Source organism: Alligator mississippiensis, chromosome 10, assembly GCF_030867095.1.
Source record: "Alligator mississippiensis isolate rAllMis1 chromosome 10, rAllMis1, whole genome shotgun sequence".
Taxonomy (NCBI): Eukaryota; Metazoa; Chordata; order Crocodylia; family Alligatoridae; genus Alligator; species Alligator mississippiensis.
The window spans coordinates 43,599,100-43,611,572 of record NC_081833.1 but is presented as its reverse complement, the minus strand read 5'-3'; the positions used below and the strand labels follow the sequence as shown (position 1 = coordinate 43,611,572).

The window sequence follows — 12,473 nt, the reverse complement described above, 5'->3', positions numbered from 1 at the left end:
TTGCCCCTCACTGCCCCACACTGCATGGGGGCCCAGCTCCATCAATAGCTGCCCCACCCAGCCCCAGCATCCTGGCTCTTTAAAAAAAAACAAAGCCCCACACTCACCAGCTCCTGCAGCGGCTGTCGGGGCTTCTGGGGTCTCATGGCAGAGCCCAACAATACAGTGCAGGGCAGTGGGGGGCAGCAGGGATTGCTCCCCCACCTGGCAGCAGCTGCTGAGTGAGGGGCTTTAAAAAAAAAAAAAAATGCCAGGACGCTGGGGCCAGGTGGGGCAACCATTGACGGGGCTGGGAGAGTGGTTTGGGGATGGCAGCTTGTGGCAGAGCCCTCCATGAAGCCTGGGGTAGTGGGGGGCAGTAGGGATCGCCCCCTGGCCTGGCAGGAGCAGGTAAGTGCAGGGTGGTTTTTGTTGGGTTTTTTTTAAAGAGCCAGGATGCTGGGGCCAGGTGGGGCAGCCATTGATGGGGCTGGGAGAGTGGGTGGGGGATAGGGTCTGTTTGATTCAACTGATTTGGCAGCGGCCAAATCTCTGAATCAGATTAGGACAAATCGATTCGGGACAGTGATTTGAATCACCGAATAGAATCACTGTCCCCTGAATCAGCTGAATCTGAATCCGAAGCAAATATTAGCTGCTTTGCACAGGCCTAGTAGTCATGTAGTTGTCGCCTCACTGCTAAATGTAGAGGTCTACCCAACCTGAGATGCTCTGTTTATTCAATTAAAGGATTGTTTTGCTTCTTTTGGCTAGGATTGCTCTGGGAGCTAATGTTCACCTGATTATCCCACATCTCTTCTCCAAATCTTTTTCAGAGTCACTGAATCCCAGCATAGAATCCCCTATCAAGTATAGATATAGTTTGCATTCTTTATTCCTACATGTATGACTTTTCATGTTTTTGTATTGAAATGCACACTGTTTTCATTCACTCAACTTACCAAAAGATCCATGCAAAGCCCTAGGAGGGCACGCACTGCTGAAGTAGCACTCACAGGTAGAACAGAATTTGAATTGCTGATATGACAGCCGCATTTGAGAAGTTGAAAGTAAGCCTTATATTTTAGCAGTGAACATAAGAAGATCTAAGCATACAAAGTGCATTTTGTAATGCCCGATCATGAGATAATTTGCATGGTAAAAGGGAAAAAGTAAAGTTGTCTGCAACTGGTGTTAATAGGAAGGTAGTCTTTAGTGTTCCCTTTCAGCCAAACCTTTAATGTAGTCAGGGGTCTTAAAGTGCGGGGTTAACTTTAGGTTGGATGAACAAGAGAGTTTGGATGCCAGAACTGCCTCAGTTTATTTCTCAGCTAGAGCATTTGGGCTATTAATCCACTGTTTTAAAAAAGCAGAAGCCAAATGAAACATGTCTAGGTCAGGAAGAGTTAGGTCTTGTGTCCTTTCAGCCATGTAGAGCAATGTAATACAATAGGGGTGCATCTACATATGAAAGTATTAAAGCACAGTGCATTAGGGGCTGTTACTGCACCATGCATGCAGCGCACAGGTAGATTTTGCTGCTATGTCGCTGTAGCAGCGTGCTATACCCAGGGAATGCACCACTAAAGTGATGTAGCTGACACACATGATCGCTATGTTGATGTAGTATGCTGTAGTGACGTAGTACATTGCTACGTTGCCATAGGCGAACATGTAGTCACGCCCCAGAAACATTGCATCCTACTTTGTCTTCTTAGGCCTTGTGTGCTTCCGTTACGTCATCTGCACATCTTCTTTTCTGTTGCTTGTCCAGTGTTTTGTCATGTATGTGTGCTTGCCAAAATTCCTGTTGAAAACCAGGAAACTAGCACTAGCCATCTTTCTTTCCCAATAAGGCATGTCTTCTACGTTCAAACGTCAGACATTTGCTGTACAGAAATTCATTGTTCATAGTTTAAAAATAACAAACATCTATTACTAAATATGTAGCTAATTTATTGAAGTGCTTTCAGAAAATTGTTTGATTTGAATTTAGTACAGTAATTATTCGCTAAGCAGTTCTGAGACTTGAAGTATTTCTTTTTCTAATTTAAGAGGCACTTGGATATGCATTCATATATGGCTCCAGTTGTTGTAAGCATTTTGTACTGTAAATATATGAATAGGAGCAGTCATTGGGCATATGGAGAGTATACTTTTTAAAAATCTAAGTTCCTTCATAGGATACCTAATTACTGCATCTGGTTAGTTAGATCCACATTTACTAACTTATTAAAAGGTGCCTGTATTTTGCATGGTTGTAGTTGTGTAAAGGAGAATAAGAAGAGTCAGCAGTGCTTGCTGACAAAGAACCCAGGCCTCCAAGATTCTGGCCCTTTGCAGGTCTTGTTGCATCTGAGGGAAGTTATAGGTTCTCAGCCTGTCATAGCATCAACCCTTCTGTATCCAAACTTCTTTAGGTGTATTTATGTTGTGGCAGCGCTATCTAATAACTCTATAGATGAGTATGTCCTCTCTCCTCAAAATGGAGTTGGTATTGGCCAGGACTACTGTGGTTTAAGGTCACAGTTAACATTTATTTTTATCATCTTTGAGGAGAAGATGGGAAATTAGTCAACCTGTATCTTCCAGTCAAATGCTTTTAATGTCAATCCCCCAGGCACTTCCAACTTGCTTTTCTCTTCCTGTGGAGACTGTATTTTACATGATGATCTGATACTTGGTGTTTGTTTGTTTTTAAATCCATCCCTACCACTGTGAAAATACCAAAAGCTTCCTCTCTTCTTGCTTGCATTCTTCTGTAATGACTTACAACCCAACAACAAAATAGTTAACTTTCAGACCAATGTAATTACTATTTCACTTGGTTATTTGCTTCTCTTATATATCAATAGGTAAAGGTTTATCCATCTCACTGATGTTTATGCCCAAAAGCTTGCTAAGAAGAATTTTTACAATTATTGGAATTGATCTAGTAAAAGATTTACCCAAAGAACCTTCTCTCTCCATCTCACTGATACATTTTAAGCTGAATTTTACTGTTAGCTCACAATGAATTCACACTGTTAGCTCAAGGTATGAATAGTTCTAATTCTTGTACTATCAAAAATTAGCAATTACTCACATATAACTAGAGTGCAGGAATGAATTAGACCCATAAAAGTGAACACGGTCATTGGGATCTTCTATGATGAATGGTAACAGAATTTAAAAGAACTTGTGGATTTACACACAATATTTTAAATTTTATTTAGCACCTTTCTGTCATATATCATATTATGCAACTAGACCACTATATTTTACAGATAGAGAAATTTTAGGACCATTGTCAATTATTTTGGCTTCTGTGCTTAATGGAACCAAAACTTTACCAGTATGTTGGGTTACCTTCTCAACTGCCTGATTAGTTAAGATTTGCACAGCAGCAGTTTTGACTATGGAAAGCATACTTAAATCAAGACTGGATATCTTTCTAAATCATCATACCAAAATCTCCATGTTTTCTTGCATACAACGTGCCCTGGGATAAGATGCACACCTTATTTTTTTGAAAGGCAGAAGGAAGGGAAGGAGGAATTGAGTAGCAGCAGCTAGGAAGCAAAGTCTACTCATTGTGTTCCATGTGGATGGCTGCAGAATTACTCTCACCTTCACCCTGCAGAAGTGTAAGTGAAACTGCTCTTGCCATATTTCCTTGCTTATAATATACACCCTAATTTCTAGCAATTGGTTCTTGGAAAAAAGGTGCATGTTATATGCAAGAAAATGTTATATGAAATTGATGCTGAAAATGTTGGGTTTGGTTCTACGGCTTATGTTCTGGAGGAAATGCCACTAGAGGTACCCAATAGCCCTTTCTAGCCTTAAAACCTAGTAATCTGTGAGTATGGAATAATTGTTTAATATTTATTATTGATCAGCTTGATCCTACTTTTACATGATGTAGGCATAAACCAATTTCTCTGCTTCTTTCGATTTTCAGAGATGGGATTTTCAAATGACTCCAAGGGAGGAAGATACTTACATTCCATTGAAATTCAGTGCGGGTTAGGAGCTGCAATGAATCTAGGATTGTCTGCTGCCAGAAACTGCCCACGTTAGCACACTTGAGTTACTCACCTTGAACTAACCTAGATGGAGAGGGTAACCACACCAAACACCATTCAAACTATGTAGAATGATTGGGTTAGAATGGCTGCAACAGCACCTGCTACTTCACTGGCTTGAGCATCAACAGCACTTTAGCTTCAGCCTACACCCTCAGAGAGGCCAGTGAGCTTGACTTAATGCATCATATGTCTCAACCTAGAGATCTTTATGAATGGATGGGAATTAGGTTAGGGGCAAAAGCTTTGGCTCAAGCCAACAGTGCAGCCAAGACGAGGCTTTACTGTTCTCTGAAAATCTTAGCCCAAGAACCTTCCTGTTAATTTCCATATTGTAAACATTGGCATGCCACCTAGTAATATAACAAAAAATACGATTCTTCTCTCATTAAAATTGCCAACTTTGTCATGTTCCTTCACATCTCCACTGCCAAAACCATAACAAACTAAAAAGAGGGCATCCGAAAATAATTCATAAAGAAAAACTTAAAGAACTCCTCATTCCTGACTGTGGAGCCTGCGCCTTGCTCCGCCTGGCCTATTGGGGTGTTGCCCCTCCCCTCAACTCGCCTGCCACGACTTGGATGTAATCAATTACCTTCAGAGGGGTCTACAGTGGAGATTTTTATCCTGGGTGGGGCCTCCCAATAGACGGTGTTACTCACGGTTGTCGGACGCGGTGATCCACGGGGCTCCGCCTCCCCTACACCCCGTCCATACGCCAACCGCTGGGCGATGCGTTCTAGATGTTTCCAGGCCCAGTATGATGGCCTCTGACTGGTTCCCCGGTTCCCGGTCATCCTCCCTCCTGCTGGGAGGGGTTCTCCTTTCTCCTCTCTTACAGATAATACTCCTCCGAATCAGGGGGAGCTGGTGGGTGCTCCCCCTGGTTCCAGCCCCCTCCTGGAGCCTCTGCTGTCTCCCCTCTCCTACCGTCAGCAGAGCGCTCCCCTGCCTCCTGAGCGTCGGCCGCTTCAGGATGCAGAGAGAGTGCCTCGGCTTGCACTCTCTGACTGTCTCTTGCTTTGCTGTTTGCGAAAGGCTTCCAGCTCTTGTCTAAGCTGCCTGCTTGAGACCCGCAGGCTGGGTCCTCTCCACTCCGTGCGAGAGCCCGCAGCACGGGCAGCACACCCGTACTCTCTCTCCCTGGCTCTCTCTCCCTCCCTGTCCTGCCGGCGTTTTTAAACCTTCCCGCAGCGGCCGCTCCGGCCGCTGGGATTGGCTCAGCTGTTCGCCGCACGGGGAACAGCTGTTGCCAGAGCCGGCGTAATGGCGGCTCGCGTGGCTGCGGATGTGGCTCTTCCTCCCGCTGCTCCTCAGCCGGTATGTATGCCCCTCTGGGGGCTTGCTCTCAGGGTCTGTGGGTCCCCCCTTCTCTCCCTCACTAGCCTGTGGGGGCACTTCGCCGCCACACTGACCCTGTTCCTCTTTTCTTATAAGAGTGGTCTGCATTGTATCAGAGTATCATGGGAACAGTAGAGAATAGTTACCTGTCTAATGGAAGATAGCCAGGGTAGGCGATCTACCTGATCTTTATGATTAGAACTAGCTTGTGGGTGTCTTATTTTATGCTTGATAATTTAGTGGGCCTTAAAGAAAACTTTGTTACATGCAGGCTTTTAAAAATCAAATAACCCTTGGTGTGTTCCCCTGAACCATTGTTCTAATACAATATTTATTTTACCTACAAGCCAATTTCTAAAAACAAATTTTTAAATATTATTTTCTAGCCATTACCATCCTCTGCATATACATTATGATTTAACATACTCATAGAAATCCTGAGTAACTGCAGCATTAAGGACAATCATCTTGGGTATTTGTCCTCATGCTATGGAGTAGACAGCCAAAATATCACGTTAGGTGAAAAAAAAATCCAGTGTGTCACCTGATATGTTGTCTTCTTGAGGCATCCTTGTCAGCTTGTGGTATTTACTTCCTTCTGATTCTAAAGCATGTTCACCCCTGAAGCAATAGCAGTTATGTTAGAGTCAGATTATGCCACAAACATATCTAGACAAAAGGGTAATGTATGGCACACATGTCCTCCAGCTCTTAGATGAATCAGCATGTAGTTTATGAGTCTCCCTGCTAATCCTAATGCCACTTGAAGTTAGGAAAATATACATTTAATGAGTTTAGAGTCATCTGTTTGAAAAAGTCATGAACAGTGGAGCAGAGTCACCTGTTGCAGCCTTGTGTGGGGGAGACTGTTAGCTTCCTAGTAAAGAGATCTGTGGTCTCCCTGTGGCTGCTGCATGTGATATTTACTGATCTCTGTGCATCAGCATGCCTTATGCATCTGCCCAAGGGAACAATGCTTTGCTGGGATGCTCAATGTCCTCATATCAGGACATTAGGCATGGTAGACCCATGTATTCTCATGAGGATGAATTAATCAGTTGCTTGCAGAGTTTACCTGTAGGTCCCAGAGGTAGACAGACTTGGTATTATCCAGATTTCACATTAGGGGAAAGAATCATTGTCAAGGCTGTTGCCTGTCCAAATGCACAGACTGGGTCACAGCAGAACCAAGATTAGAACCCCTATTTTTGATTCTTAGCCTCATGCCATGTCCTGTAGACCACATTGTGTTTGAATGTTCCTGTTGCATGCTTCAGTTTCAGTTGCTAATGGTCTGGCCAGCATTTGAAATCCTTTAAAACAGCAAGAGAGACTGAGACAGATGACACTGTCTGGATCTCCATGATAGATCAAAATAGAAATCATTGAGTACAGGTTACATTTTAGCCTGGCAATTTGAAGTGAACTATTTGATCTAGAGAGGGCAGTGTTTTTCAAATATTCCTGATTCCCTCTGAAGTATACCAATTAAAGCTTGACATAGGTTGTTAACCCAAAGCAGCTAGGCTGGGTTTTTTTCTTTCTCTGTGGGTTGCTAGATGTGGTTTTCCTTCCCTAGTCCTCATTAGAGACTTCAGGAGGAATAGAAGTGAATAGGACTCAGTGATGGCTGGCAGATTTAATGGCTTTGTTATGAGTTGTGGAAAGTAGGAGCATGGGAGCATTTTTTTCAGTAGGAAGCTTTGAAAATCCATTCAATTAGCAGAGTATGACTTTTAAAAGAAATATCTTCTCTAAACGCATGAGCTGGGCTGCTGTATGGAGCCAGGCCTGAAATACTAATTGGGCATTGCATAGCAAATGTGCCTACATGGCATGATGACAGCCAGCAAAGGGCATTGTGAAACATTTATGGAGCTATTAGGTACTTCAGATCAAAAGCCAAAAAATGTGAACCTTGTCTCAAGAAATGCAGTAAAATTGTTGGTTCACAAACTTGGCTCTGTGGAGTCTGGACTAATCATGTGGTTCTTCCTAGTGGCTCAGGAAGCTACTGCTGTTCCAACTGTGGACACTAGGGCTGTGCGAAGCTTCAGTAGCTTCAGTTCGGAGGAGATTTGGCCCTATTCAGGGACCAAATCTCTAAATCCAAATTGAATTGGGAGACCAATTAAAAGCTCTGAACCAATTAGAAGCATATGAAGATTTGGAAAAGCTTCAGAAAAAAATCAGCCACTTTGGAGATTTGGCCATAGACTAAACAGGCAGCTGACACACATGCCTCCAGCTGGTAAGTCTGTTGGGGTTGGGGGGGGGGGAAGGGAAGGGTCATGGGAGAGGGAGGGTTTGGGGCTAGGGCTGGGACTGGGACAAGCTGCCCAGCTGGGGCAGGGGGGCATGTTACTCGGGGAGGGGAGGCATGGGATGCAGGCACAGCAGCACTGGGAGTGGGGGCTATGCCCTGCTGCTGCCCAGAGACAGCTGTGCCTGTGTTGTGCCTGCCCCCATGCCGGCTGGGCTTGGTGGAGGATGGGGCTGGGCAGGGCAACCATGGGGGCTTCTCCTGTGGCTACCCCCACTGCAGCAGAGGCAGACATAACCGGAGGAGCCATGTAAGAAGCCCCCATGGCTGCCCTGCCCAACCTCAGCCCCAGCCTCCCAGCACTCACCGGCTCTAGCAGCAGTGATCAGGGCCCCTGGGGGCTCATTGCAGAGCCCCCACATTCAGCCCCAGCTCCCTGATCAAAAAACTCAAAATGCCCTAAACTCACCAGCTGTAGCAGGGGCTCTGGGGCCACATGGCAGAGTCCCCCCCCCCCCCCCCATACAGCCCCTGCTCCCTGATTGCCCCTCTTCTGCCCAGCCCTGCCCCAATGGAATCCCGCCCCCCTTCACCCATGCCGTCCAGCCCCAGCCTCAGCCTCCTGACACTTAAAAAAAAAAGCCCCATACTCACTAGCTCTGGCAGCAATGATTAGGACCTCTGAGGGCTCATGGCAGAGCCCCCCATGCAGCATGGGGCAGTGGTGGGCAGCAGGGATCACCCCCCTCACCTGGCATCTGTGAGGCAGCTGTTGCATTGCACAGGTGCGGCATGGCTTGGCAGGGCACCGTGTGCTGTCTGGGAGCTGGGGTGGCTCTACATGTCAGCCAGAGCCCAGCAGCACTCAGCCCCAGTGGCCCCAGCTCCCAGACAGCGCTGCACCCGTGTATGGCTAGCTGCTGCACAGGTGCCCGGGGTGGGGTGGCGATCTCCACTGCCTCCCACTGCCCCACACTGCACATTGGGGCTCTGCCACAAGCCCTCAGAGGCCCCGATCCCCACTTCTGCAATCATTTTTTTTTTCTTTTTTTTTTAGGTGCCAGGTAGGTGGGGCTGGGTGGGGGATGTGGCTGGACAGGGCAGCCATGGGGGCTTCTCCCATGGCTCCCCCCACCAGAGAGAGGCAGGCACAGCTGGAGTAGCTGCAGGAGAACCTGCAGCTGCCTGGCTGTATCTGCCTATCCCTGGCTGATCCGAATCTCCAAATCAGCACCAAATCTCCGATTCTGATTCGGCCAAATGGAATGGGGACAGCAATTCAAATCACCGAATCGAATTGCTGTCCTTCAAATCAGCCGAATCCAAATCAAATACTTCCCTATTCACACAGGCCTAGTGGACACATATTGCAACTGGAACAGTAGAATGGCTGGACTGCCACTTGTTTACATTGCACCGGTGTCCATTCTTTCTCAAAGCTTCCTTGTGACCTTGTTCTTGCTTTGCTTCTCAAGCACTGAAATCTATTAATATTCTTCTTCTTGATTATTGAAATGATGTAAAAGAGCAAATTAATCCAGCACACCATCCTTAGAAGGCAGAGAACACTGTAGCAGAGAAATTGAAACTGAAAAACTCTGCGAGGAGATGATGATTTCCCTGAGTGTATCATGACACGAGGTATTTAATGGTTAAGCTTTCACCTGAGAGAAATGAACAGCACACTCAAAATGGGCAAGGAGGCATGCTAGCTTCCAAGCAGACACTCCCACCATATTAAATTGAGTTCTTGATCTTGTCACATGAATGTTGACTTAATTTTGCTGTCCACAGCTATTCAGTTGGATGGAAGAAAAAGTGGCTGCAAAGGCATAACAGGCAGTTTGTGTCCAGAGTGGCCGCCCTAGGGGTGACACCCTTAATCAGTGCCCTGGTTGGCCTCCCCTAGTTATGCTACTCTGTGTGTGCAACTAGGATTGGAAAGGTAGGCAAGGGAATGATGTCTGCAGAATAATTTTGTGGCGGAACTGTGCATACTATCGCATGAAAAAGTTAAAAGTTTGCAAACTCTAGTAAAAATTGTATTTTCAGGAGTTCATAGATTCATAGATTTATAGATGCTAGGGTCAGAAGGGACCTCAATAGATCATCGAGTCCGACCCCCTGCATAGGCAGGAAAGAGTGCTGGGTCTAGATGACCCCAGCTAGATGCCTATTTAACCTCCTCTTGAAAACCCCCAGGGTAGGGGAGAGCACCACCTCCCTTGGGAGCCCATTCCAGGCCTTGGCCACTCTAACTGTGAAGAAGTTCTTCCTAATGTCCAGTCTGCCTGATACTGATTAACAGCCAGGGCACTTTTTGATCCATCTCATCAACTGTATGTCTAGGACACTTTTCACATACCTCTAGCAAGTAATTCATCCTGCCAAATTGTTCATGTTATGTTGGGGCAAAATTGAGACCAAAAAAGCACAGCAAGGAGTCTCTGTCATTGGCAAAGCAGTCCTTTGCAGAAGCAGGAGCTGCAGCTGTAGGAGCAGGGGAGCATGAACAACAGCTGCTGTTCACATTAGGTAGAAATGCGGCCAGTTTTTGAAGACAAGGATGATAAGTACTCACGTTTTTTGGAATGCATCAACATTACAATCATTTGAGTAAGGTTAAAACTAGATAGTTCAGGTACTGTTATCTGTATAGCTAACAGTTCTGGCCATGCTACGTTCATTGTAAAACTTAGCATTGGCAGAAACTACCTCCACTCCCTGCCTTAAAAAAACAGGTCGATACTGTTCAGATAGTATTACAGGCAATGTGATTGTATAATTAATGGCAATGTGGTTATTACATACAGGACAGAAACAAAGAGTTTCTTACATCCTTATGTTTAGAAATAGGGCTGGGATTGTTTTTTAATTACTGTATTCCTGGTTAACATTTTGAAATGGGGTATAAGAAATACACGTGCATCGACTGTATGTGCTAAGCCATCAGTGCTTGCAATTTAGTTAGGTGATGATGCATATGTCTCATTTGGTTCTCAGAACAGGCTTCGATGGGTTTTCCAGAAGTATGTGCATTTTGTTTGTACCTCCATTACAAAACCTGCCTGTAAATTGACATCAGTGGCAGAGAGAGGCTTCAAAATACTTTAAATGTTTTGGGTTTTGTCCTGCTTTCATACTTTGAAGATCTTATCTTTGCAGGCATTTTGATAAACTGATCTTTTGGTTGTGTGGGCGGGTGAATAGTTGGGAATGTGTGTGTGATATCCAGCATGCATGTCTACAGCATTATGCATGCGCATGTTGGCATACAGAAAATGTTTAAAAATAATCCTTGTTGCAATTTGCTCTGTACTTATATGCCACATACACATATAAATACAAATGCACATTGTTTGTGAAACACTGGTGTAAGATAACTTTATTAACAATGTTTCATACATTAGTGGTGGCTGGCAGAGCATTTCTAGAGCTGTCTTCAGATTTTTCAGTCCACGTTCCATTAGAGGTTCCTAGTTATCCTACTAATTTTAGCCTGGGCTTAAATGTCAGTGAAGGCTTCTAGAGGTTGGTTATTTCTTTCTATGTATTGTTGCTTTTCCATGTCTTTCACTTGTATATTTTTAAATTAACCATGATCAACGCTGGGGATAACAAACATTAAAGAAGCAATAGAGAACAGAGTTTAACAGCAGTAAGGAGAAAATAACCACTGGTGAGTGCATTCTTCCCACCTATGTGCTTGGACTCAAATTCCTTTTGTTCTCAGTAGCAGAGGAGTGTGGGGATCTCCATTTAATTATGTATCTCCTGCTTATCATCTATTGGAATCTCATTTAATTATGTATCTTCTGCTTATCAGCCATATTTATCAAAGATAGTTTGCAACAGCTGGTAAAAATTAAATAATGAAAACACTGAATCTGGTACAAATATGCTGCTGTGTATAATCACTGTAACTCACTAGCAATTTGTGCCAGACAATTGTAAGAACATATGTTCTTGCAGCCTACATTTAGGCAGATGGCCAGGAACAGCTATAAATCATTTGTGTATCCCTGTTCCCTCATTACTGCTCTGGCCTTTTTCAGAATTTGGGGTTATTAAGTAATACACGTTGGAGAGATGTGAATAATTGTCTCAGAGTTGAATGATTTCTTACAGTAGAATATGAAATCCCTGCAGTTAAAAAAGTGACGCATCCAATCTGTGACTTCCTTTAGAAGTACGGTATAGATGGCAAGGACTCGTTGCTTTTTCTGATAATAGTTCATACTGCCATTCGTGGTATGCTTTTTCATAGAACCTTAGGGTCTCAGGAGCCCAAATGTCATTGAAAATTGAAATGTTTTGTTCCAGGCTCTCTGCCTGCAGGTCATTGGGTCTTTTCAGGAAGTTTTAACTGAAGTTAGGATTTTAATCTTTTTTGTGTTTAAAATGAAAATTTGAAACTCATGGAATTCTGCAAAAAGTATTATCCAGTAGCATGGCAGTATGCCACTTTTTCTTAAATCTTGGAAATTAAAGGTTCTTGGGCAGATTGAAGATAGTAAGAAGGTAGGGAGAGGGACCCCCCCCTTTCCTCCTGAAAACCTGATGTAACTAAAGAACAGAAAGAAAGAAAACAGTGCATGTATCTGCACCAGGTGCTAAATGCTCAGTAGACTAATTCTGCCTTAGTGTGGCAAGCTAAAACTGTGCTAATGCATAGTATTAGTCTACTGCACATTAGCATCACAAAAAATCATGCACCAATCACAATGCATTAAGTTAGTACCTGTAATTACAGGTACATGAACATGTAAAAATGCCCAGTAAGGTATTGGCATTGCCTGATGGACTGTAAGATGTTTGAG

General features: G+C 44.3%; 1 protein-coding gene across 7 annotated transcripts in view; it reads left to right on the top strand.

Annotated features, from left to right (window-relative positions):
* Nucleotides 1-12,473, top strand: part of NECAB2 (N-terminal EF-hand calcium binding protein 2) — a 441,556-nt gene that overhangs the window by 41,267 nt on the left and 387,816 nt on the right. Inside the window, exon 1 of one of the 7 annotated variants that reach the window (XM_059713751.1) lies at nucleotides 7,614-7,641. The exons of the other annotated variants lie outside the window; for them this stretch is intronic. Within the exon in view, the coding sequence (XP_059569734.1) occupies nucleotides 7,629-7,641 (13 nt within the window). The 5' untranslated portion in view covers nucleotides 7,614-7,628. Of the gene's footprint in view, nucleotides 1-7,613; nucleotides 7,642-12,473 lie in introns of those variants that run through there. 7 annotated transcript variants of the gene reach the window in all.